The 27706-nt window shown below is 44.2% G+C and overlaps 4 protein-coding genes across 4 annotated transcripts; 3 read left to right on the top strand and 1 right to left on the bottom strand.

Annotated features, from left to right (window-relative positions):
* The first annotated feature begins 442 nt into the window (after window positions 1-442).
* On the top strand, window positions 443-12222 carry LOC117578881 (protein amalgam). Its single transcript, XM_034264678.1, has 7 exons — window positions 443-535; window positions 4105-4281; window positions 9103-9321; window positions 9389-9711; window positions 9798-10355; window positions 10428-10617; window positions 10692-12222. The coding sequence occupies exons 2-7, from the start codon at window positions 4218-4220 to the stop codon at window positions 10850-10852; spliced, it is 1515 nt and encodes a 504-aa protein (XP_034120569.1). The 5' UTR covers window positions 443-535; window positions 4105-4217; the 3' UTR covers window positions 10853-12222.
* Window positions 12223-12445: 223 nt separating this feature from the next.
* Window positions 12446-20215, bottom strand: LOC117578888. The gene is made up of 3 exons (XM_034264691.1): window positions 19769-20215; window positions 13053-13271; window positions 12446-12987 (listed from the first exon to the last, which is right to left on the bottom strand). Exons 1-3 carry the CDS (start codon window positions 19827-19829, stop codon window positions 12671-12673), a joined length of 597 nt encoding a protein of 198 aa, XP_034120582.1. The 5' UTR covers window positions 19830-20215; the 3' UTR covers window positions 12446-12670.
* Window positions 20216-22456: 2241 nt separating this feature from the next.
* Window positions 22457-26524, top strand: LOC117592320. The gene is made up of 3 exons (XM_034285998.1): window positions 22457-22819; window positions 25126-25404; window positions 25472-26524. Exons 1-3 carry the CDS (start codon window positions 22765-22767, stop codon window positions 25804-25806), a joined length of 669 nt encoding a protein of 222 aa, XP_034141889.1. The 5' UTR covers window positions 22457-22764; the 3' UTR covers window positions 25807-26524.
* Window positions 26525-26810: 286 nt separating this feature from the next.
* Window positions 26811-27490, top strand: LOC117592323 (ventrally expressed gene D protein). Its single transcript, XM_034286002.1, has 2 exons — window positions 26811-27056; window positions 27117-27490. Exon 2 carries the CDS (start codon window positions 27119-27121, stop codon window positions 27365-27367), a length of 249 nt encoding a protein of 82 aa, XP_034141893.1. The 5' UTR covers window positions 26811-27056; window positions 27117-27118; the 3' UTR covers window positions 27368-27490.
* The last annotated feature ends 216 nt before the right edge of the window (window positions 27491-27706 follow it).

The raw sequence follows: 27706 nt of genomic DNA, 5'->3' as shown, positions 1-27706 counted from the left end.
AGGGAAGAACTACTGACTGAATAGAAATATCGTATTGCGAGCTTGACATGGGAGCGTTTCCGTTAGTATGAGAACTGTATCTATGCAGCCTGGACATATGATATATGTAGTACGTATATAGTTATGTATGGCTCCATGCCAGGGCTTCCTCTATGGACCGCCAAAATCAATTGGCAGTGACATTGCGGCGCAACTAACGCATCTTTCTTGTTTCCCATCCCGCCACCAAGCGCGAGCTTCGCTTGGCTTGGCCCTCATTTTTTGCTCTTTGCCGACAGCTCTCTGTGCCTCTCCGAACACTGAGCCAAAGACTGTTTACCTGCCCCAAAGCACACGAGAGAAAGAAACAGATAGCACGAGTTGGCGCTCGTTGGCACTGTTCGTTTCCGCTGGCAGCGGCAGCGGCAGCGGCAGCAGCAGCAGCAGCGAACGGCAACAGCAGCGCTTTTGGCATCCCAGCACGAGCTCCACTGCCAGTTCTCGTTTGAAAAGCATCGCGTACGGAACGGGCACGAAGAGAATCAAAAGCGCAAAGGTCTCTACTGAGTCTCCATCTAACACCAGGCAGGGAGGCCTTCGGCTTCGCCCTCGCACAACCTTAGGTTTTAAGTGGCCAAAATACAACTGTGCCAAAGATGAAACATTCACGCGGAAATCTGTAAAATTAAGCTGAAATGAGCCCTTTAGCCATGGCCGAAACTGTGCGAAAGCGTTGCAAGTGCAAGTGTTAAACGGTTTCGTGTTCACGTAAAAACAAAAATTCAAAGAAAAACCCAAAACAACAACAACAAAAATATATGAAAAAGCACTACAATACATCGTCTTTTGCCTTTTTTTAACGCTTTAACCGAATTTTGTTGCTGTTGCTGCTGCCGCTGCGGCTCTGCGGCAGCTCTCATCTCTCGTCGGTATCTGGGGGTACGGTACGGGACCAGCAAAACCAGTTTTCTTCCTCTAGGCCCAGGCAAAATAAATACAACAAAACCGAAACCAAAAAAAAAAAAAACAATCTTCTCATCGCATCCATTCTGTAACTGGCCCTGAAGCCTGCCCCAGACTCTACCCAATGAACCTCGACTCTGACTTCATATTGGGTCCGGGCTCTGTTCGATGATTCATAATAATTGCGCAGAAATATGTGGCAAGTGACAGATGTGCCCCACATCCTCCGCTCCACTCTAGAATGCATTTTGGCACTGCAATCGGCTGCCAAAATTCAGATTCAGTTTCAGTTTCTGTTTGGTCTGTTCATTTCTGGCCTCCCTCTCTTTTACTCTCTCTCTCTCTCTGTCTCTCTCTATGTGCATTCTATAAATATGTACGAATATGTAAAATAGTTGTCGCTGTGCCGGCAAACTGGCTGCAACAAAAAGATATACCCGTACATCTGTATGTACTTACACCGAGCAACACGAAAACGAAGCCAAGAAAATCGCCAAACGAAAGCGAAAATATCAGATATGTATGTACATATGTACCAGTGTGGGACAGGAATTGGGTGGAGCAGCGAGCAGCGTCGGCGGAAGAAGGGCCAGCTGCTGCAGAGGATGTGCAGATGACGGTGGAGTTAGGTTGGAAGGGCGGTAGGGATAAGGGGAGAAGTGCAAACAAACGTTCAATGGAAAACAAAACAAAAAGAGAAAGGAGAGCGAGTAGGCGGCAAGGGACCGATTCTTTAGATACACTAACAGATCAATCGATGCTCCGCTTTAATCGAGCATATGATAGAGCCAGAGAATATAAAAAAGCTTTGTTGGTGTTACAAACGATCGTCCATATGTGATATAGTGAAAACATCTGATCAAAATCATTTGACCCTACATAAGGGTATTGTTTGGTAGAAAACAAAGTTCTCAGTTCAATCATTGTGGCGGCAAAGTGCAAGTGCAGTCCACTGCCCTCCAAACAAAATTCCACACACAGATTGAAGCCAGCTGCAGCAGCAGCCGCTGCTTTTCCGCCTGCACACACAAGTGCAGTAATTGTGTTCGTGTGTGTGCATGTGTGTGTGTGTGTAAACTTTTTGAGCGCAATGTAAATAAACAAAACGCCAAAGAAGAAACACCAACAACAACAACATAAAGAGAGGCACTGATTTCAAGAGAACAAAGACGAAGAAGAAGGGTAGACAACACGACAAGCAACGACCAAAAGAACTAAGTTTGCACCTTTCCCTTTACCCTTCACCATATCTCCCTCTTCCTAATGTTCTCTGTCTCTTTGATTTTTTAATTGATATACAGCCTGGATGCGCTCGATGGGTGGTGCCAGCCCAGACGTCTGTTTGAGTAGTAAATTTTGTTTTAGTGACAGCAAAGAGCATTTGTAGTCACGTCGTTAGAGGAAGGTGTCAACAGGTAGTGTCGGCTATACTACGTACCAAGTATACGTACATTTGAAATGTCGCTCAAACAGTTGACACTCCAAGTGTACAAAGTACATGCACACAATATAGTAGAGTTGTGGGAAAATGTATAAATGCATGTGAATGTGCGGAAATTACGGCTCGTCAGTTGTTTTCGCCGTGCGGTGCTAAATGTGATGTTACATGGGTGGAGGGAATGAGTGAGGTAGTCCAGTAGCTAGAACAATAGTAGTATAGAGATGATTTAATAAAATAAAGCCCATGCAAGTTAAGAAATATTTTGAGATTAATTCGAATTTAGACATTTCCTAAATTACATATGGTCCAGATATTAGTACTCGAGTTCAGACTTATAGGCTTAGACTTACATTCGTGTTCGCTAATGGCTAATCACCAGATCATATTTCAGAAAAAATCCCATAAATAATCACATTATCTCTGTGGAAAAACCTGCTGGCATCATCAAACAAGTATTTTGATGTTGCAATGCCAATAGCAAAGAGTATATATCTAACATGGAAGTACATACATTTCGACAGATAAATGGAGTTCATTACTAGAAATTTGGGTTTACTATTGTTTTTTGGCCATGGTTTAATTCAGCAAAACCATAGCATACATTTAGGAGAAAGGCCTCGAGCAATAAGAGTTACTACACATTATTTATTTATAGACTTCTTACAACCAAGAGTGTCAATTAGTCGACTCAGTCGTACATATAAAAAACATACATAAATGCAATAGAAACTTTTCAAATGTTGTTTTTCAAATATTTTCCCAAATGCATCAGCTATGGATTATGATCGTCAGACATTGCGAAATTGTTTGTTTTATGAGTTGAGCACACGAACAAAAAATATGTGCACACCGAGGCAGTGGCTGTCAGTGAGAGGAGAGGAAATATTCATGTCGAATCGTGCACCGTGCAATGTGCTCGTATGAGTATGGGAGCTTTGCAAGCCATATGCAAACAGCTTCTAAATTAGTGGCCCGAATTTGTAGTCTGGTGTACACTATCCGTACATGTGTGTGCGCCTAAATGTATAGACATTTTTTCATTGGCTTTGCTGGTTGTACAATTTTTTCGCATTTGCACATTAATTTATTTATATGCATAAACATTTGCATGCTATTCGACTTGGCACACCCTGACCCAGCAGAACCCCCCGCCCCGACCCACCAATCCCCCCACTTCGACCCACTTTACTGGCATTGAGCCGGACCGGACCAAGAGGGGAGAGAGAGCCTACCATGAGCTGTAAATTAGACAACAGCAGCAACAGAAGCAGCCGCAGCGTCAGCAATAGCAAATGGCGATTTTTCGCATAGAGATCATAATATCTTCGAGATACGACTTATCGACGGAGAGCAAATTGCGAACAGACCACCACACCAGCCACGAGTGCGCCTTGCCTTGCCTTGCATAACCCGGCCAAGTGTTCCACTGCTCGACGGTTTACCCAACGATTGAAAATTTGTCCACGCCATGGCAGTTGCAAAAATTCGTTTGTAGTCCGCGCTTTTCCATCACTTTTGAACAGCTCAATTAGATGTTTCCGGCCCGAAGCGCTTTTCGCATATAAAACGCTTAAGCAAAAATTAAGAAATCATAAAACCAAAAAATATATTTTCAATGTTTTCGATTGCCTTGGCGGCTCCCGGTTTGGGGCCGCGCTTGATGATTGTATTTTGGGTAGCAAATTAATTAAGTACCAACCAACCAAACATATTAATTGCAGTTAACGACCTACCTCCGACAACGCACCGAGCCAAATCAAACAGCAACAGAAACAGGCACATAAACAGCCCATAAACCAACAGAAAGTACAAAATCAAATCAAAAGCAAACAACATGATTAAGGCGAGAGATTCGACGCGGCTGTTGCTCATTTGTCTGCTAATTGGACAATTTTATGGTAAGTCAAGGACTCGGCCTAACTATCTATTAAATCAAAGAACCAATTCGAACTACAAAATTCCAAAGCGGTTTGATATCGCGAGCTAACCGATTGAGTGGGTAATCGAAAATCCAGAGAGAAACTTGAATTTGAATTTTGGGAATAACAAGAATAGGAACAGATAATAATAAATCAATCTTCAATCTGTAGAAAGTGAAGACCAAATGCTAGCTAGTAAAGAGAAAAACTTTTAATGGTTTCATTATCCGCTCAAGTGATCTTTCACTGTACTGATCCATATTTTTACCTCGACTCTTCCCAACCGTATCTGTGGCGTAGTCAACTAAAACCAAATGGCAAATGCCATAAGTAACGTTAACGTAACGATTTTTTGAGCTTTTCAACTGAATTAACCCAACATATAATTGTTCCTATACTTGGCTCTTATATTCTCCGTTTAATGTCTGTTCAATGAATTTACGTAAGTTGCCTGAAATTATGAATTGGGAGCCCAAAACATTTGACGAAAATAAGTATGATCAATGCCGTTAGCCTACATACAATGTACGTACATATCGTACGTATCGCTACCCACATATGTGACGGTACTCATATGTGAAAGCTTTAGATACGGTGGTATAGGTGTCAGTCCCAGGTATTACGTGTGTACCTTGCTTATCTTTAGTTGGGTGTATGTGTGGCTGCCAGTGTGAGTGTACCAGTTGAAAGAACAACAAGCATATCTTATCGCCAAAGAGGGAGCAAACACTTATCTCTACCGTCGGAAAGCTAAATTTTATTCTCTTTCGGTAATATGGCGCAAATTGTTGATAACGGAACACATTCCAATTCTCGTACCGCGGAATGCCTCTTAGCTGGAACGATGGCTTGGAAAGTTATTGGCTCTCCGCTCCGCATACTTAGCAATTGGGCGGTGGGAGGCTGCTGTTCTGGGCATGGAGGGTGCCATGTGTTTTGGAAAAGGGGCAAGATTTCATGGTAGCTTTTAACACAGCTGTGCATATAATGGGATTGAAGCCCATAGGAAACTATTTAAAGCTAATACTCCTGATCAGTTTTAAGTTAAGAGAGAATCAGACTGAGTATCTCCAAAATTGTAGTACCCTCTGCAAGTGTATTAAAACTTCAATGAATAGGGTAAATATTTGTTACCCACGAACGTTGTGCAAAGAATGGCATTTAATGTCGAATATTTGCTCGTAAACTTCTCGCAGCCAACGTCTGTTGCTGCCTTTATGAGGAAAGACGGGAATGGGAGCGGGAACAGTACTGTACGCCCCCCAATGTTCTATATAATCAGATGTCTCTCCCGATCCCAGGCCAAAAGGCCATGTGATGTGTATTTCCCCTCGGTGCGACCACCGACAATGAAAAATATTTGGCTTTTTATTATTAATATTTTTTTTTGGTTTTAATTAAAAGTTCCTTGCCTCCAATTTTAGCCATGAGATAAGCCAACGGTTAGTAGCGGATAGAATAGAAAAATATTCCATAAACGGCCCATATGCAAGAGAATCTAAACTTTGCGCTTTCAAATGAGTTCATTTATCAAAGAATATATTTATGTTGCTGGGTCTGGGGGTCCGCTCCACAATATCAAAGAATATTTGGCCTACAAAACACATTTGTAAAGTTTGTAAATATTTCATAACATTCCGAACAGCCGCAAACAAAATATTTGTTCTCTGTGATGAATTCTTTTGCCAGTTCCAAATCCATATTTTGAGTTGATAAATACTTTGCCGCCTAGCCTAATGGGAATAGTTTATTTACTCCGAGGGAGGTCTGTCAAGGGTAACGAGACCCATTCCATGGGGATCTATTAATGACTTACAAATAGCAGATTCTTTGAAATGGCGGTAGAGTGCCGGGGTCTGGCGGGGTCTGCATATTTGCATAAAGTACATAAGTACTTGAGCTGATTTTTCATTGGGGATTCGTTCTGTATTTTCCAAACAAACCACACACACACACACACAAACAACATTCTCAAATTACGCATTCGCAGGGGGATCGATCGAGGGACGTTGGCCATCCAAAAATAAAGATCGCATAATAAATCAATGATTTGATCAATCAAAATGTTCCAGAGGGTGCGGAGTGAATGTGTGCCCCTCCCTTGATCCCAAACATTTTTTTGTTGTGTTTTGTTTTTTTTTTTTTTTAGGAGTGGAATTGATTTGCCGATTCAATTGATTTCAATTTAATTTTCCATTTATTGTGTGTCTGCGTTTTTGGCGTTTGTTCCTCGTTTCATTTTGTGACTTTATGCAAATTCATGGAATCAAATTATGTACCTACTATGTATACATGCACAAAGTATATAGCCATAGAACGGAGTCGTCTAATTCTTGGCACTTTTATGACCCCACCATCAAAAGTTTGAGATCCATGGACGTAGACCTGCCACAGCATGTCGATTGCTGACTCTGCCAAATCTGCTCGATCTTTCCGACATTTCAGAAATTGTGCAGTTTGGGATTGGCATCTGGTAATATGCCATAATTTATTTTTACACATCTTATTGACTCAGAGATGGACGTGGTGGAGGTGGCCGTAGCTATGGATGTGGGCCATTCTAGAACTGTTTACTCAGTGACCTCATAACTCATACGATCCCAAACGGACCATATGTAGGACAGACAGCAAATAACAACAACAACGTGATCATGAATTTGCAATCAAACTTATACGCAGAACAGTCTTGAAATTAATCTTGAATCAGAGTTATCAATGGGACGTACAGACGTAGGCAACTCCCAGGCTGTCCTCGCTGATATGGAGTGTGACTATGGCGCCTGGTACAAGGAATCAATCTGCGTGAATTATATCTAGGGCAGTGTAATTAAAAAGCAATTCCTTTCAAGTTGAATCGATTGAATGCCTCATAGCCAGACTTAAAGGAATCATATCTGCAGAGGTTATTTAGGCTCAGAATAATTCATTCAATCCATTGTCATTTGAATTAAGCATGAAGACAGTTTCCGAGGGGCTTCCATGTTTACAGAAATGTATTCAAAAATATTAAATTCAGTAGAGTTAGCTGCAATTATAAATACTGCAACTGATTCGATCTAGCATGACTTCATCTTGAAAGGAACGGCAACGGCTCAATCATAAAAGTTGGTCATAGGAATGCGACATGCTCCAGACGACGCCTCAGGCGCAATGCAGGCCACAAAAGGCCATTCATTGTGTATAACATTGAACTTTAAAGACAAAGGGAGTGGCAGCAGCAGCTCAAGCATTGCCTGGGGAGCACTAGAGATGGGGGCCAGAGTCTGGAGCTGGAGCTGGCGCCGCGACATCCTGACGCCATTTTTCAGCCAGAGAGAGAGAGAGAGCGAGCGCAAGTAGCATCCATCCATATGGATGGACTGGCTCTGAGTGGGGGCTGTTGTTCAGTTTTTTATACGTATTTGCAACCCCCAACATCGCTCCAAGGACAATGCGAGCTCAGGGAGCCGGATGACGCATGAGAGATAGAGACGAAGAGAGTGAGAGAGGGGAACGAGTCTTGCCTTGCACTTCTCCTGTGACTTTTTGGCGCTGACCTACTTACGGACTACAACTGGGTACGCTGGGACGTGGAACCGTCTCTGGATATTAATATATATGTACATCTATATGCACATATGTGTAGTGTACTTGTGGCCTTGACACGAGAGGAAACAGCGTGCGAAGGCTGCTGGCGAAGATTGCAATTTCGTCAGCTTATGGCCCACAATTGGATGGATCGTCGGTGAAGGTCCCTCCATCCTCTATGCTCTTGAGTCGAGACGATGGCAAGCTGTTTTTGGACCGACCTGGCCACCAGGCGGCCACTCCATAAAAGGGGCGTCTGGCTGTGCGTCAAGCGGATGCCATGAGGGGCAGCAATTGGATAAGATAACTGGCTCCGACTTTGGCTGCCGTGGCGACTCGACTCTACGACTCTTGCCGGCTTGAGGCTCAAGTGTTTACCTTAAAAAGCTTTTATCGGCAATTGATAACGACTTGCGCAATCCGCCAATATTCATCGTGGCCATACGAGTATATCCAAGATGATGATGTTAGCCATGAGTCATGACACTTTTACCCGTTAGAGACACATATGGCATGCAAATTGTTATGGCTAATACATACAGAACTGCGGTTTGAAGTGTGACTCAAACGCTTTGCATGCGATCTGCCAGAGGAGGAGTCACCATTATAACCATTGTATGTAATTCATGGGGCAATTAACATTCCATAATCAGAGACCCTTTTGGACTGCTAATGCTTTTATGGCCGAGAAAATTGACTTAAGGCTTACCCCGATGGTATCTGCATAGTTTGTTATCTGCATACGAGATTAGTTATTAAGGTGATGTGATGGAATTATTCCATGGATTTTCCATGTGACATGCAGATAGGGCATGCGGCATACAGAACCCCATATGCTGAGGCATACCTTTAGGCGTTGGTCCCAATTTGAACAGAAGAAATGCGGTGACTGTCACACAGCTTACTCACCTCACCTCACCTTCAACACTACTAAACAAATGGAATTATCTGCAAATATGGGAGAGCTGTATCTCCCCCAACAGTTTCCGGTAGAAACTAATTTCCGCTTCTGAGTTGAGTTGCACTCTCGTAAATGAGCTCGATTGTGGCAGGGACCCTTCGCTTTTATTTGAAGCAGAAGTTCTTCTCGATGTTGGGTGATTTTTATCAGTTCCCATTTCGAGTGGAGTAAACATGCCCCTGTGACTCATACGCATACCTTTCACTCCCTACGACAACCACATCCAATGACGCAATGATCCGACAATGCAACGCTTTCTTTTCTATCTACAGTTCGGTGTAATGGCTCGCCCATTGAGGATGAAACAGACTACCAGGGCGATGACTACGACTATGGGGAGTCTGATGCTGAGGATGACGTAGAAGGAGCAGATCCGCCCGAGGTCCAGGATCTGTCCGGTTCGCCGCCATACTTTGACCAGACCGAGCTGAGGATCGAGGCCAAGCCCGGAGACTCTGTGATCCTCAATTGTGATGCACGCAATTTCCAGAGTGAGTTTATCCACGAAAGAGTTTTCCCCCAAGAGGTTTGGATTTAATGAGTACTCCCTATCGATAGTCAACAACGCGGTGATGTGGTACAAGGGCAGTACGATCATTGCGAATGGACAGAATGCAATTAGCCACCGGGTGGAGGGTATGAAGAACAACTCGATCCTGCTGAGGGATGTCACGCCGGACGATTCCGGGGAATACTATTGTGCCATATTGCCGCAGAACGTTCGACAACTCACGACACTGAGGGTGGGCGCCCGGCTGTCGATCCTTTGCGACGATCGCGATATAACGGGTCGCTCGCAGACGTTCAGGCAGGGCGACCACCACAAGCTCGAGTGTCGAACGTACACGGGCACAGAGACCAGCATCAAGTGGTCGTTTAATGTATGTTAACCAGATCAGACCGAGATCATCCTCATCACATCCACTTACCCGCGTCCCTACCCCACATTCCACACAACTACTTTCAGGGTCAGCGCATGGAGTCGTCGCCCGATGACACTGCCGATGGGATCGTTGTGCTGGACAACGTGGACGAGATGAATGCCGGCGTGTACCAGTGCCTCGGTGACGATGGCAGCCGCGATCCCCCCCACGGCATGGTCACAATCGATGTCCACTACAGCCCCAAGGTCTCGACGCACCGGCACCACGTGAACACAGAGGATGGCGGCACTGCCGAGATGTACTGCAACTATCGCGCCAATCCCATTGCCATCAGCTTCTTTATCAAGGATGGGAAAACTCTGCAGCTGTCCGAGAAGTACTCGATCAAGAACTCCTTCCACAATGGGCACAATCGCACCACGTTGGTTGTCAAGGATGTGGATGTGAGCGACCTGGGCGAGTATCTGTGCCACGTGGAGAACGCCATTGGCTCCAACGAGGCCAAGATCCACCTCAGCTACAACCCGGAGACGCCGCAATTCGAGGACATGACCATTGACGACACCAAGGTCACCATGCACTGGCTGGTGCGCAGTCTGCAGCCTCTGTCCGAGGCCATGCTCGACTACAAGCTCACAGGGGTAAGCATTCTGTTCTGCAGCTCCATCAGAAATCTGACTAATCAGACCGTATCCATCTCCATCTCCGTTCAGTCGTACACTTGGAGCACCGTTTCGGTTCTGCAGACGCAGCGACACAATCAGACGGGAGGCATCTGGAAGATCACGCATCAGCTGGATCTGCCTGCGAGAGGCCTGTGGCATGCACGCGTAAAGACGAAGAACACCCAGGGATGGTCCAACTTCTCGCCAGATCACGATTTCCGATTAGCGGACGATGACGGTGAGTCATCTCTGGTGCATCTCTGTGTAATGTCCTAGCCATGTACTCACCTTCCCCTCTCTTTGCCCGTGTAGCATCCAATGAGCTTACCGATATGGAGCTGCCACCCGACCAGATCATGCGCGCCGGCATCGGCTCAGTGGGAGGTGGAGCAGCATCAGCGTTACAGCAGCTGCCTGCTGGCTCGATCTTCTTGGCAGGTCTCAGCGTGCTCTGGCTGCGGCTGCGTCTCTAAGGGGTGCCACTCTGTGCCATCCGGTGGACTGTACATACGTATTTCCGGATCACAAGCATCGAAGGAAACAGCACACACACACAAACACATACGAAACGCAAATAGGAAAAGAAACTAAAGTATTCTAATTATACAAAATGCTAATGCGCGCTGCTCCGGCAGCCAATACTTGCTTGGGGTCAATGTTAATGCTAATCCCCATGCTATAACGCACGCTGGAGCGATCACCATTGAAACATTTGTGCCAAGCAGAGGATGTAGACGACACGGGGAGGACTACGAGCGAATTAAAGTTAATTTAGTTTAGTTAAAGTTAATGTTGAAGAGTTGAAGGTATGTGGAAGTGGAACTGGAAGTGGATGTGGACTAGGACTGGTTAAAAACCGCCCAAAAAGGAACTTTTGATTAACCTTAGCTGTAATATTTATTTGTTTTGTATGATATACGAGTGTGAGTGCATGTGAGTGGTGGCAGTGAGGACGAGAGAGAAACTTCCTTGTTACCTGAACCCGAACCGATGACGAATACAAAACGAGAGCGAGCCAACTGCTTGGGAAGCGCTCACCCTGGCTTAGATATGGCAAACTGCCTGGATCTAATCGAGTGTGAGCAGGTCGTCCGTCCCCTTCCTGGGCAGTGGCATAGTGTAGATACAAAAAATGGGAAAGGATCTAGTGACTTTTTAGGATTTGCAATATGTACACAATATTTTTGGATAGCCAAGCGTACTTACGGCATTTTTGTGACAGAATCAATGGGTGACGGGAGGGAGGCACGGAGGCAGGAAGGCGAGAGATCAATCGAATGTGGCACGCGAATTATTATATACAACTAGACCAAAGCTTAGACATACATATGTATGTACATGTGTACTTACTACCCATACATACATACATATGATACCTATTTTTACGAGGCCTACGCCACACATCAACTCAATGGGAACCAGATGAAACCGATACGAACATTACACATCAGAATGAACGGGATGCGTATGTACTTATAGTTAAGAGATATTTAACAAATCGAAGAGAGAGAGAGAGAGCTATATACAGCCATACTTAATCATAATCAGGCCTCACACCTTTGTCTTTGATTCTGCTACAATACCTGAGGGGAAATCGCCATAACATGCTGACCATATACAATCTACGTACGTGTGTATCTACATATACGATAATCAAATTGTGAGTGTAAGAATATATTTTATATATATTTTATTTAAGAATTATAACATTTAGAGCTGATCAATAAAATAAACGTGCCAACGGAAGCAATCAATGGTAATTGATTCTTCGGAGAAATCAATCAAAAGAAAGTTCCATAAACAAAGTTTCGACAGTCGACCTTTAAGAATACATACATACATAAATATATAAAGAATCATATATACACACATACTATACATACATTTGGGTATGTATGCACATCTTAAAGCCAGTGTCTTACATGAATATTGTAATTTTGTTGAGTCCACAAAAAATGAAAAGAAATATAACTAAACTAAACAAATTGTGTAATTATTCTTTTACTCTCATAGAGATCACGCCAGAAGAAACGAATCGATCCAATCGAAGGGAGAACTCACACAAATATTGATTTCATGCCGCAGTTTCTGTATACTTTGGTTCCTTTTTTTATTTAATAAATAAAGTTGATTTTGTCTTTACAAATACACAAATTTACAATCAACAAAGACTTCAGATGCTCATTTTCCTGTGAGAAGAGTGGAGAGTGGAGAGTGAAGAGTGAAGAGGGGATAGGGCACACGGTACATATTTTCATATGTATCTCTGTAAATGTAATACTAGACTAAAACTAATGTCTGCCGATCTTCAGCAGACAGACTCCAGTGAGCACCGCCCACAGGAGCGAGAAGGGGAGGCTGGGCATACTGCTTGACGCTGAGGTGGAGCTCTCCGGTGCAATGGCATCGAGGGAATGTTCGGCGATGACCACCTTGGTGTTCAGAATAGATCCCTGTGGCAGAGCCTTGCAGTAGTAATCTCCGGCATCTTGTGGACTTGCCTTCAGTATGGTCAGGTCGTAATTTTCAGTGTCTAGCTTAAAGTTGGGCTGCACCAAAGTGCCACCATTGGCGATGATATTCGTCCCAAAGAACCACAAGATGCTCTCTGAAAGGTGAAAGAAGGGGGTCAATGAGGTATGTAGATAAAGGGCAAACAGCACAGCAACTTACGGGTGGTGTCCAGGTCGCACTTGAGGACCACATCCTCGCCGCGAATGCCAGTTACTGTTACGGTTCGGTTTGGCGGCGCACGGCCGTCAGACTTGGCAGGAATTTGGCTCTGAATCTTCGTCTGCTGGCTGGAGGCACTCTGGTCATCCTGTTCGTACTCAAAATCATCATCCGCCATCATTTCCTCATCGTCGTTGCCGGATTGGGGGTAGGAGAACACTGAAACAATGATAAATATAACGATTAGACATAAAATTCCAGGATCCACCATTCCAGAGCATAATTATAGCCCGATGCGAGTGATGATGCTTCAATTGTTTACAATAGCAGCCGTGGGGGGTCGCAGTCCCAGCTACCACCACATTTAGTCGGTGGGTTAATTAAGCGAAATTAAATGGAAATTGAAACCAACTTGAAATGCATTAGGCCCATCATCATCCGGCTATCAGCATCTGTGTTTTGTTTGCGTTCCTCAATTTTGCAGCTCAATTTCAGCGGCATGACTGGAGAGGACACACCGGGAACAGCTGCACTGATGATGGGTTAAAGGCGATTCGCATTCACCGTTTCCCATTCCTCATTATTTTCATTCTTTTCGTTTTCCTCCTCACACATCACATGCACATGCACACGCATGTACAAACAACATACATATTTTGTCGAAAACATTTCGGTGAAATGGGGTCACATGAAAAACGAAAATTAAAATGAGCGTATGGAAAGAGAAAACAACAAGAGAACACTAGCACACCCCCCTCTTTGGCTGGCCTGCCCAAGGTATATTGAATGGACGGTAGTCAGTGTGCATACTAGACCTTGGCGACAGTCACACTGCCTTACCCACCAAGCAGTATACATTGGGTCTGCCTCTCCCTCTCCCACTTTCTGGGGTGTTGGTGTTGGTGTTGGTGCAACGGTGTCGGTCGGGTCGGGCGATCGCCGCCGCACCCACATGTAACGTGCTGACGGGAATGGCAGCAGCGGGACGGTGGGCTACTTTTGTTTTTGGTGGTGTCACCACCACCACCACCGAAGCGATGCGATGGATGGACGGCCGCCACACAGCATTGAAAGCATTTCACAACAATGTCCATTTTCATAGTGCCAACTGCAGCACATACGCAAACACAAACTGCCACACACACCCTCGGAAAAGGGACAGTCTGATGATTGTGAAAAGTTTAAATTTACATTTGGTACATTTGCTTGGGCTCTTGTCTTCCTGTGTGCGTTTATTTATTATGGCCACTGTTGTGTCGCTTTTCTGCTGCTCAGCCTTGCGTGGTTTAGTTGTTGGCGGTACAGCGAAATCAAATAAAAGAATGGAACGCTTGTACGAAGATTTTAATACCCTGGCAGATCGATCGTTACCATGGGAATATATGATACGAAACTTCACTTGTGCAAATCTAGCTAAAATCATATTACCCTACTTTGAATAGGCACGAATATAAGGTATTAAGGGGGCTTCCAATTCCAGTTCCTGCCGTCTCGTGCAAGAGAAAGGATTGAGTAAATGGAATGAATTGGAATTGGAAAGCGAACAGCGATCAACAACAACTACTACAGCGAAAGAGCTTGACGAGCACTCTCTTTTTCTTCTCCTTGCATTCCTATTGCGTTGCCTGAACCATAGCCTCCCTCCCCCTCTCACACAAAAAAAATGCACATTCACTCACGCATTGTCCGAGCGGGTTGGCTGCTCTTTTGTCGTAAACTTAGGCCATAAAAGAAATTTATTCTCGTATTTATGTACATTGAACCAAGCGGCAGAAACCCCCCAAAATTATGTTTTGTATCTTTTTGGCTTTTTTCTTCCACCACAAAAAAATCCATCGAACCAGGAAGATAACAACAAATGTGAGGAAATTCTCATTGCGGATTTGATCTGAATGATCTGCAGGCCTTCCGCCTGCACGAGGAGAACTTCCGTAATTCTAGGAAAAATGTCTATGTGAGTGGATACAAGAAAACAATAAAAGTACTTAAAAATGTAATAAAAATTGTATCGTTTTTTTTTTTTTTGGTTGATAAGGTTCTATTGAGGGGGAAGTTAAGCGAATATTTTATTTCACAATTCTTAAGAAAGGAGCCACAAGAGTCTAAAGAGAAAGTCTTGAGGAATTGTTATATTTCTTATTGGGAAGCATTTACTTGAATTAAAACATTACTTTACGGTGCTGTTCCTAATTTCTGGCTCTACTCTTATAATCTTTTACCCTTCTCTTTAATCTTTGTAAAAACATTACCTCAAAAATTATATTTTTCCCGGATTATGTTCTGGTCTATGTTTTCCCAATCTCTAGAGATAAAAGTTTCCTTCCCTTAACCCATGTTCCTGCCCAACTTTAATTGGTACTTAGAACTGGACCAAAAGTAATTTATCATAACGATGATATCGTACAAAAAAAAGAGGGAATAAAATGCAGTTCTGAGTCGGCTAATAACTCGAAAAGTCAAGTTAGCTTTAATGCCAGTCACTCACTCCCTCCAGCCACTACTTTTGGCCCTTTGGCCCTCTCCTTCTGGCAGGCCGGGAATCATTCAAGTGCAGCATTTTTGTTGTCTTTACTACCTGTGATAAGGCCTGTAGAAATTAAGAGCCAGCTCTCTGATCTTTGATCTCCTTTCTGTGTGTGTGTGTGTGTTTTCAGCTCAACGCTGTCTGCCTGGGTCGCCCTGTCCCCTTTGCCTGAACGTGACTGACCAGACCCATACCCCGACCCAGTCAGTAGCATAGCCAGACCCTGGCCCGGTGTGGAGTGGAGTGGAGTGCAGTGCAGTGCGTTATATGAGCCGAAAATTGTCTGTGTTGTGTGGCAGGAGGAGGTCTCTTTGTCTGAGTGCACGAGTGTATCCGTGTGAGGCAGGCAGATAGAGACATGAGGCAAGGCGGATAATGATAATGGCATTCTGGTTCTGTGAAAGCGATCAGGTTACGGCCACGAAGCGACAAAGAGAGAGAACATCATAAAATGAACCGAACGACTACCTACGCACAGAGGACTCCCAATTGGCCAGGAGCAGAGGGACAGCCATTGAGGGGGAGGGTCGCATCCCAGCCCAGACGCATCGGATCGTTTGAGGCAGATGTGCGGATCATTGACAGATGCCCAAAATAGCACAGATTATTCGCATTCCGTTTGGGCGTGTGTCTGGAAGGGATTGAGGGATTGAATTGGCCAAAGAGTGCAGAATATTTTGCAGGCAGATGCTGCAGACGCTAGCCGAAAACTAATTGAGAATTTTCCATTTTCTAAATAGAGAAAATATGCAAATCCAGTACGCATTTCAAATGAATGACTGTCTTCAATTTCTCTAATCGATTCATTTCTGTTTTTGTATTTGTTCGATGTGGTCTTGGGGATGGTGGCGGATATAGACCGGCATCAAGTGGCATCAATAAATTTCGATTTTCAGTGATCCACAACATGTTGAATGTATGTATGTATATGCTTTCATGTGCTTATTTATAATGTTGATGTACATATGTACATATGCGCATATATATTCCCATCCGAACACAGAACTTTGATTTCACTTAAACGATTTTCCATTGCGCCGTCCACTGATCGTCCACTGACGCCTTCAACATACCATTCCATACATTCTGTTCTTGGGGGCTCACCAACGTAAAGTAGACATAGACATGCCCATGTCCCCTCTTGGCAGTGCTCCCTCTTCTGTGCACGTGTCGGCAGCACTTAGATGGGGCAAGTGCCACGGATTGTGCGGGCACCCAGCCAACAGAGGAGGGTCGGTTCGGCCATATAGCCGGCTACTATATAGTCATTCCGAGTCAGAGTCATGGTAGCCAAAGTGGTCGTAGATGAGCGGCGCAGGGCTAGGCGCGACTCTGGCTACGCCTAGCGCATATTAAATTGCCGCAAGAGGCAGGGCTCGTGTTTTCTTCATTCCCATTCCCATTCCCATTCCGAGTCCCATTTCCATTCAAGTGGCTCGGGCTCTGGCGGCTTCTAATTAATATGCGGCACTCCTTTCTTGTTCTTCCCCTAGGCAGAAACTATTTGGGCAAGGTTTGTTCTTCGATTTGGGTTATTTATTGCCATTTGGCGGTCTGTCCTCCATTTGGGATGGTTCGTAAACCCTTCGTTGCCGTAGCTAGACAACTCAGCTTTGGGATCCACAGACATTTTGGCACAAGGCACACAAATATTTACAACTCTGACCAAAATTTCAATTATTTCAAAGAAAATGCCATTGATATTGAATATTCTGGCAGTATGACACATAAACTAACAATTATGACATTTTCATCTCGAATAATTAAATAAATAACTAACTTAATTTGAAATGTGATACTATTGGGATTTTGGTATTTATTTTTGGCAGATTTTTTGGCATAACTCGGTGTTTTTTTTTTAATGTTTAGGAAAATATTAAAAAGATAACAATGAATCATTAGTGTTCGTATTTCAACTAACACAGTTTCCATAATTCCTTAATGGACTTCACCCAAATTTCAGATATTCAAGGCATCAAAATAGCATGCAGCTCTGTAATTCCCTTTTTTGAGTATTCGTACAGCAAGTACTGTGGATGTTCATGTACTCTTCCCTCATAAGCTGCCACTTCTTCTGTATTGCTCATAAATTCTGAAAATATTTGTGTTCCAAGCCGTGGCATCTGCGGCTTTTGCGCTTCTGTTGCATCTGAATCAGCATTTCAGTTGAGTTCTTCATTATCGTTGTGATCATCAGAGTTTTATGTATAAATACGAGTTTGTACATGTATGTACATATGATGCCCCACTTGAGTTGCAGCAGCAGCACTCCCTGGTGGATGCGATGCCCGCACCCCGGCAACCCATTCAGCGGCAGCCAATTCGCCAGCAACGTTAAGTAAATTGATTCTTTAATTGTTGAGAATTGGTTACGAGTTTGTTTAACTCGCTTTTGCCGGCTGACTCTGTCGCAGACTCTGTCTCTGACTCTGCCCCCCCGTACCCACACCACAAAGCCCCCATCTGTGGTGCAGTGCATGCAGCCGCGTGGCAAGAGAATCCAGCATGAATACCAGGCCAGGGCGATGCACAGAGCAGCACGACCAGAACCGACAACCAGCGATGAGTCACATATTCCAAAATAAATGTACCCGGGCCCGGTCAGAGACAGTGGAAGATGAGGAGCCGGAGGAGGAGGAGTGGGTATTTCTGCACAAGAACAAACTCTGTGCTCCTCACTCCCCCACGTCTCGGGGCACCACGAAATCTCTTTTCTTGCATTTATGGGCTCCTCTTTCTGTGTTTGCAGTCATTTGATGCCTCCTTTGAATTCGCACCAAGCGGACTACAAAATGCCATGTAATTCGATCCCCCAAGCGGGAAAGAGATGGCATCGCAGAGAGAGGATCTGATGATCATCAGTTAGACTTGTTGTTTACCCATGTCAAGCATTCACGGAGCGACAACCATGGAATATTAAGTAAATATGTTAAATATTGTAAATATAGAGAGAGGGAAAGACACAAGAATTCCTTGCGAAACTTCTGAGAAGAGATCAAGGAGGGATCGTCTTGAAAGAGAAACCATCCTTGGCCGGGCGATCGCACCCAAAAGGAAGGGAACGAACTCGTATTCCTATTTGGCAATCCAATCACTATGATCATAATCGCATTGTTTATGGCTCCAGGGTAAGCAAACAACACCCAGGGAGAAAAGGGTGATCCAGGTGATCTACCGACACGATCAATAATGTTCTCACGCTTCTCCTTCGACACGCTTCTTTAGCGGAAATCTTACCTACTGTTGCGGTGAGTCGAGGGCTAATTAATACGCGAGAGCCCCGAGAACCCCAGCAACCCCAGCTGGCTATCAATGAGATTGTTGTTGCCATTTCGCTGTTTGCTCATTTCCTGGGTCGTCCCGCCGGGCACCGCCCGGTACTGACAATAAGAAGAGTCTGGAATAATTAACAGCCGTAGCCGATTCGGAATCACAAATGGCAAATGGCACACACCTCTAGGCTTCGCTATTTTAGCTGTCCCCTCCTCAAATGCCATCCAAACGCACACACACACACACACACACACACACACTCAGTCATTTCCTACAGAATGAAATGAGCGAGGAAAACTTGAATGCATTCAACTACCATTCATCGGATAGGTTGTTACGTGATAAATAACTGAATTAATGCGACAGCCTGCAGTCGATAAATTATTGCATTTACTGTTCTTTGCAACTGGCTGTAAAATGTGCAGAAATTATCAAACTAATAGCAACCAGAATACAATAAAAAAAATATCATTTGAATAAGGCGGATGCTTTTTTGCACAGTGGCAAAAATGTCAGCAGATGAAAGATCATCAGCCATGAATCATTGTGATCTAACGAGTACTCCGCGGGATATTCCTCATCGCTCGTCACTCATCCAAAAGTCCGAAAATCTGAATCATCACAGTCATCCCAATCATGGAATGCCAAAAACCATTAAAAGCTCAAAGTTAGGCCCAAGATCTGTGCTGGCAAGGGACAAATGTAGGTCAAAACTAGTTTGAAAAAGCCACTCAACAATCATTTCGATTTATAGTAAATTCCAGCAATTCAAATCCGAATCTGATGGGAGTGCGATTAGTGTGCCCCAAGTCGGATGGCCCCAAGCCCCAAGTCTGATTAGATAATGCGCTGAACTGAACCCACGATTGCATCAGGTCTAACCCCAAATAGGCGCTTCACTTTGATTTCCCGCACTTACCCAGGGAGCTGCCCACGATCAGTAGGAGTCCAGCAATTAGCAGAGCTCTTCGGGACATCATTTTTAATAGGGTTCTGTGTGTTAGATCTGCTCGCTCACTCACTGCCAGGCGATGAATATGTATCCAATGGGTTGTGTGATCGGTTTTTGTCCAAATCAAAATCTGTGTCACTCTTGATCGGTTGTTTTTATTTTTTTTTGTTGGGATTTGTGCCGCGTTATTATGTTCGTTTGAGTTTCCGGCTAGCACTGTCAGCACTTTTCTCCTTGGGGAATTTTTATTGATTTCAGAACTATTCTTTTTTTTCAGAATCGTTACAACAACTCTCTGGAGCACACACACGCTCACAACGCTTACACGATCGATCCGCAACCTCTTATTTCCTTTTCGAATTCGAATTCGAGTTTGAATTGAATTGAATTCAGTTATTACCGTTCGGCACCAGAGTAGAAATACAAATGAGCATTTCTGTGCCAGTCTGCTTTATGCTTGCTTTGGGCCGCCTCTCTGGTCGCCATGTTGGCGAAGAGAGCGCAAGCAGAGCGTAAGAGAGCCAGAGCGCTCAGAAAGAGGAAAGAGAGAGCAGCCGGAATTAGTTGTATTTTGAAAATATTCATCTGTGTTTCGGGGGCTATATTTATAGAAGGAAAGCATTTCCTGGCCATAAATATGAAAGCGAAAGGGCTTAGCGGATGTTGACAGATGAAAATATGGATTATAATTATGCAAGATATTGGGCCAAGGGCTTTACAGAAAACGCTCCCACGAGCCTTGTTTAATTTCCAATTCAAAACTTAATTATTACTTCATATGTGTAACAGAAGTCCCTCGAGTGTGCCACATGCTTGAGCTGAATTCCTGTAACTGCCCCGGCCCCAGTCCCTGCCCCTGCCGCAAGCCAGTTGCACTCCAAGATGATTCGCGGAAATTTCTTTGCATCCCCCAAAGACAATTTGCTTAATGGAATCGCGAGATGTTCTCAGGCATCCATGTTCGAGTCTGGGAATGGGAGGGAGCTTGTTGATGGCACTAACAAAACTGTGATTTCCTTGCGGCAGACCAAAGCCATGGGGCAAGATGGGATGGATGATTGGGGACTGTGCACACTTGGGGTGGCCTGGCTTCATACCCGATGGTCGTGGTACACAGGGGCATGCTGCATCAGGAATTGTTCTTCTATGGAAAGGTTTAACCCAAGTTGTCTTTGACTGCAGTGCATTTGATAGCTGCCACATATTACTTCCAGCAACAAAAACTGCATTTTATTCCATTGATATTTTGGATCTGCGTACTGGGTATTTTGTAGTCGTCTACCATCTAAGGTTATCATACTTGTTTGCTTATTTGTCAGTGCCTGATGACGCCTACATTGGAGACAGGCACATCCAGAGACAGAGATACCGATACAGGCAATCCAACAGATGCAGATACAATTTATGCCGGGCCACAGTGTCAGGCCGCAGCGTCAGCATTAAATGTAGCTACATATGTACATATTTACATAGATACATGCAACATTGGCACTGCACAAACAGACAAACAAACAATTAAAATTAATCTACGAGCATAAAACAAAGTGCATTGCATTTCGTATTACACAGAGATACATATGCATAGTATACATATGTATCTGTATCTAAGGCTAGGTGTCTGTGTGTGCGTGTGAATCTGGTTATTTGTTTTGTCTTCTGTTGGGTGCCAAGCCTGTAAACATCCGCAAATGTAGAGCTATTCCTTTGGGGGAGCCAGCCAGCCCCCCAATCGAGAGGCGTGGTTATTAATCAAATATTTATATTTACACAAACACACACACACACAGAGCGCAGATAGAAAAGTGAGAGATTTTTCTTTTGGTGGCGGCGTTGCATCCACAGAATTTCCGAGAATTCTTCCATTCTTCTTGAAACAATTAATCAAACAACAAGTTAGAGCATCATAGACGACATTCCGACTGTACGATACCCGCCATTCAAAGAATTTCAAGACGAGAATTTCCTGATTCTGTCGAGATCGAGTTATTATTTATTGGGAGCTTCCAACATATCCACTCTAGACCCCTGCCTGTACAGGGTATAGCAAGCGCAAACAACAACAACAATAAAAACTATGCGCTGTCAGCACAAAATTAGTTGAAAATCGAAATACGCGCCAAGAGCCGCGCAGACTCCCCATGGCCCACAGCGGCAAAGAGAGCAAACTGCTATTTAAGAGAGCGTTTCATTCAAGCAAGCTCCCTGCAAATAGTTGGCAAGGCGGTGAAGCTAGAGTTGGAACTGCAGTGGGAGCGGGGTGGGAGGCAGTGGAGTGAGTTAGTTACTGCTGCAATAACTGCACAATCCAGGGGAATGCTGGAAAGTGGAACTGCACAAGCATTTCAAATGGAATTGACCTAGGGCTCTCTCTCTCTGAAGTTCGTGGGACGTGCACGCAGAATGGGAAATTGAGCTCTTCTGCAGGAAGCCAGCGTGCTCTCCCGCTCTGTCTTTCTCTCTGACACATTTTTAGCTTTCGGTTTCCAATAGGGCACTCCTGCGGCTGTGCAATATATGAGTCATCTACCTATTGCCGACGCTTTGCGCTCGCGCCTTCTCCTGTTCATTCGGTCTTTCGGTTAATGCTTCTCGCTGTCGCTCTGCTCTGCCTCTTTCCGCCATTGAGCACATATCCAGATGGTTCGCTCTGGCGGCACCGCAGTACAACGCAGTACGACGACGGAGCAGGCAACACTACATGACTACAACCCACGCAAAAAGCACACAAAAATAAAATTCTGTGTCTCGGCAACGCTTTTGGGGCATTGCCAACTTATCCTCCGTCGCAGCAGCAGTACGAACGGGTTTCGATTCGGGATTGTGACCAGAACAGAACAAAACATATAAAAAAAAACACCATAACACACTCGTAAAAGTGAAAAGGATTCCAATAAAGTGTTATCGTACTTGAAATTTGCATACTTCGTTCGGAAAGCAGCGTTCGGAACACCAAACAAAACAATATGAGGCATCTCTGGCTGCTGGCTCTTATCTCATTTGGATCTTCCCGGTTTCCAGGTACGAATTGGTTGCATCTCCCCTCTTACATCTTTGCCGCTATATGAACGCCATAAACAGGCATAGTACATGGTACATACATACAAACACGAGAAACATATTAATTTGAATTCAATTTACAATCTTTATGAGTTCTAAATGGTACAGCTTGAACTCTCTGTGGATACTATGTACAAATGTATAACCACACGATTATGCGGGTTCCACCTAGTTCTTAAAATGAACTCTTCTCTCGTCACAATTATGGTTCCCAGAGAAATATGGAACAAAGAAATACTTATAATTCTCGCGCTCCTCCTCTAGTTCATGCCCATGTAAATTTGCATAATCTTGAGATTATAATCCTTGGGGAAAATGTCTAGTGCACTTGCCACTCACTGCCTTCGTTTCTATGTGCATTATGTATGTTTGTATGTATGTGACTTTGTGTGTGTTTTGTGTGGGTATTGCAGGCGCTTAAGTAATCGATGGATTACCCTGTACTTACCTACCCCCATCCTTGTTTCTCTCCACTGACCCAATAAGGAAAATACTTGGACAAAAGTTTCTAGTTTATAAAAATATGAAACGATACAGGAATTGCCTCATCGCTCAATACCATACCATACTTGCTGGAACAACATCAAGTGTTTGATAGTTAGGTATGCGTATAGGGTTAGAAATTCGCCATCCGTTTATGGGTACCCATCACCAGCCCCAGCACGGCTCCGAACTCCATAAAACACTTGTCCATGACTATGACCCCAACCATCTCCCAGCAGAAGTGCTCGGTAAGGTTTTCACTTTTATGGATAGGCTTTCCTTAAATGTCATCTGGGTGTGGGGAGGGGAGTGTTGTCTGCTGTCTGTTTTCAGGCAGAACGTGTGTCATTCATTGAATGGGATGACAATTCGGGAACCACTTGTAACCAAGGCTTGCCTTGTCACTCTCTTTCTCTCCGATCCGATGTTCAGTGCCTACAAATAGACAAATTAGTAGTACAATACTGCATGGGGCACGTCCAGAATTGGGGTATTGAGTGAGTACTGAGGAGAAGGAATGGGAGGAATGAGCACATTGTTAAAAATATCAACATGATTAAAGTGGCTCTTGAATAATTAAGCAATTGGGAGCGGGTAAAGGGAGCCGGGAGATGTCAGATGATGATGGAAATGGGAATGGGAATGGGAATGGGTCTGGGGAGTGGTAATTGCCATATCATGGGCGTCTCTCTATGTCTCTGTGTGTGTTTCAGGGTTATTAATGCGGTTTATCGATATAAATTATCATACAGCTAAGACATCCGAGGCGTGTGGCATAAGTGAGTGAGTTGACAACTTTCCATCCCAGTGGATTAAGAGAGGCATATCCATACCGAAGCATATGTACTAGTTATCCTCTGTTTCTGTTGGTCAAATCATATCATTAGTCAGCAATAAGTACTTAAAATGGCTGATATGATTTTCTGCATTATTGTCCAGAATTGTGCACAAATGTGTACAGATTTCGTTTAGATTTTATTCAAGGTAACTTCAGCATTTAAAATGTAGTTAATGATCTCACGAAGATAAAATAAATGCCTGTCCCTTAAGCTGCCCCAATTCTTTGATTCGATTCCTACCCAAAGGTAAACACACAAGTCCTAACTACGCCAAGGATAAGCAAGGTGTCCTGTCTTGTTTCCATACCTAACGAGAGAGCAAACAAAACTAATAACTTTGGCACACACACACACTGCCCACACAACACAGATAATAAACATACATACAAGCATACACACACTATATGGAGTAAAATTGGCACTTTTAGCTGCCATTAAGCAATGCGCTAAACTTGCAAATGACGCAACCAAGGCGATGTACATCCTTGATCCAAATGTATACGCGAGCGTGTACTCATATCAACCGAAAGAAGCGTAACGTATGTAAATGCATGTGTCTGTGCGGCAGGGAAGGGAGGAGGTGAGATATTCCTGCTCAAGTGATAATACTTTTGACGTCCTGACCTCAAAGCAATGGGAATTGTGGCACGTACATACGTACATAACATACATATGTGTGTGGCATACCCTCACATCCCATCACATTGCCTTAGTTCACTTGAGTTGGGTTCAGCGGGTTTCAGTCATCCAGAATGGGCGTTGACACGCTCCTCGGGAAAACAGAAAGGGGCTTGGCCCGGTTCCGTTAATGGTTTTATGTTGCCAGGGCCTTGGGGCATAGGCTCAAACTCAACTATCGCCAGACACGGAAATCTGTTTTGGAGCTTTCTTGGAGTGGATTTTCAATGCATAATGTGCCCCGAAAATAATTACAATCTATTCCAGGTGTGCTGACCTTGCCCGAGGCACACCCAGGCAAACCATCAGTCGCCACAACCGCAGCTGTAGGCGGAAATGGAGGAGGAACTGGCGGAGGCGGTGAGGCGAGCACCGACTACAGTGAGTACGACGAGGAGGAAACGCAGCGGACGCCTGGTAACCTGGCCAAGTCCACAGCAGGTCCGAAGCTGGCGCTTCCCTACTTCGACCAGCCGGAAGTGGACGTGTATGTGGGTGCCAATGACAGCAGTGTAAAGGTGAATTGCCCCGTCAAGAACTACAATGGTGAGTGTCGAGAATGCTTTCATAGAGAATACACGCCTCTAATTGAATCCGCTCTTCTTTCTCCCAGCCCAACACCATGTTATACTCTGGTACAAAGATGAAAAAGCCATCAGCAATGGCAACACCCTAATCGGCAGCGTCTACGGCCTAGACACCAACTTCACATTGACCGTGCCCGTGGCGGCCAATGCCACGGATGGGCAGAGATTCTCCTGCCGTGTGATGCCCCCCGATGTACGTCGCGAGGTGACCATCCATCTTGGACCGGAGCCAAGCACCCCGTCTCCTGCTGCGGCCACCACACAACCCGCTTCCGCCGCAGACTCGGCGCCGGCTGTTCAGGACTGTGGCCTCTGGCTTGTGCTGCTCTTGGCCGCCCTCCAGTTGGCGGTTCGGTTCTGAATCTGAATCGGGCCAAGTTCAGTTAACGTAATTCTACCACCGGCACTGAACCTCCCAGACCGGGGATAATGTTTGGAGATGCGCACCACCCAAAAACGAGCTTGTCACTTAGATACAGTATGTCAAGAAAGTATTTTCCCATTATCTTGTTTGGTTTTTCCCAATCTTATCTTTATTTTCTTAACCAGATGCGTGATATTAAGATGTTTTTAATCCAATTCCTTGTAAAAACGCTCTCTTGACACACTGTATGTTTGTCGGTATATATTATTAGAGAAGAGTACGATCGGAAGGAATCAATTGCTTGGCCAATTATGTAAGGTGTTGCTTTCTTATTGTATTATAGAATATACTCGATTTATGTATGTAATTAGATCTTGGGGAAGCAAATCTTCCTGGGATTACTGATCTGAGTTATACTTCCAATGTTTGCTTCCTCCTCTTCCAGCCTAGATCTGATTATACTATCTAGAGCATCAGGAATACTTACTATTATATCGCCTTTAGATCTATCTGTACGTGTAGATTCCTCGAAGTCGAATTCTTGTTTGATTTGTAACTAAATAAGTTTTATTTTAGCTGAAAAGCCAATTAGGTATCGAAAATTGAACTCTTAGAATGCTATTAACCGTATAGGATCGAATTACTTATAGAATGCTGGCTTTAGACGTGTGCTTAATGAATCTTATTATATTATTAGTGTATAATTGTATTGAACTTAGCGGAACAAACAATGGACAGTTACCGATGCGATAACAAGTGGCTTAATGAATCGTTATAAAGGATATAGGAAGGATATGGGACGCATATATATGTATACATATAAAACTGAATGTAATTTTTGTCGGATATAAAAGTGAAATAAACTAGAGCTGCTATAGACCCAGCTGAATCCATTCAAAATGTTGATAAAGCAAACAAAATAAAACGAAACAAAAAATCCACCCCTATGCATACTGGCAGGATACCATAGCGCACTTTTCACGCGTAGGGAGGGATGGATTGCGGGAGGCAGGCGGCGAGACAGAGACAACAATGCGTTGTTGCCCCGCAGCTGCAACGCAGCGTAGAAGGAGGAGGAATTCCGCAATGTGCGCAGAGCATGCCTGCCATATGGTTCTCCAGGGTGGTGGTGCTGCTGGTAGTGGTGGCAAGAACTTTAGTTTCCTGCTCAGTCGCGAACTGCATAGCGGACAGGACACACATCTAGTCGGCAGGAACACAAGTTTGCTCCAAACCAAAACAACAAAGTGAGTTCTTATCGATCGTAATAGGCATTGGAATCAATACAAATGCATTCCTGTTCCCAGAGATGATCCCACAAAGTGAGAGTCCAGCCTTGTTCGAGGACAATTTCATTGGGGAGTCGCTTCCTGGCCCTGAGGCTTGTGAGCAGAGTCGCTGTGGGCAGAACCAGACAGCCCTGGAGGTATACGAGAGAATCCTACAGCGTCTACAGTCACAGCAGGAAGCCTACGCCTCAAGGGTCGAAAAAGCCGCCTTGATGAAGCAAATTTGGATTGCCAGCTTTACAGGAAGCCGACTGCAATATCAAGTGTAGAAGTAGATCAAAGATCGTTTGTTAAATAATATATAGAAAAATACATAGAAGTCCAGCGTGTGTTTCATTCACTTTCCCCCATAGTCATGTATCCAATATACGAAAAAACTCTCGAAATGTTAACTTTGGTTCATATGTTTTCCTTTATTTAAGTTCACAACATACAGGATATAATCAGATTTCGGATACTTACCCATCAAGGGATCAACTAAAGTTTCTATAAGCTATGCATATTTTCTTGTTTGCTTTTGGGTATGGGGAAGACATGAAATATACTTGACAAAATGTTGTTATGCAGCATTTTTAATTGTTTATTCAAACGGTTTTTCATTTTCATTT

Source organism: Drosophila guanche, unplaced genomic scaffold (assembly GCF_900245975.1).
Source record: "Drosophila guanche unplaced genomic scaffold, DGUA_6, whole genome shotgun sequence".
In the NCBI taxonomy this organism is placed as follows: Eukaryota; Metazoa; Arthropoda; class Insecta; order Diptera; family Drosophilidae; genus Drosophila; species Drosophila guanche.
This window is presented reverse-complemented; position numbering and strand designations above follow the sequence as displayed.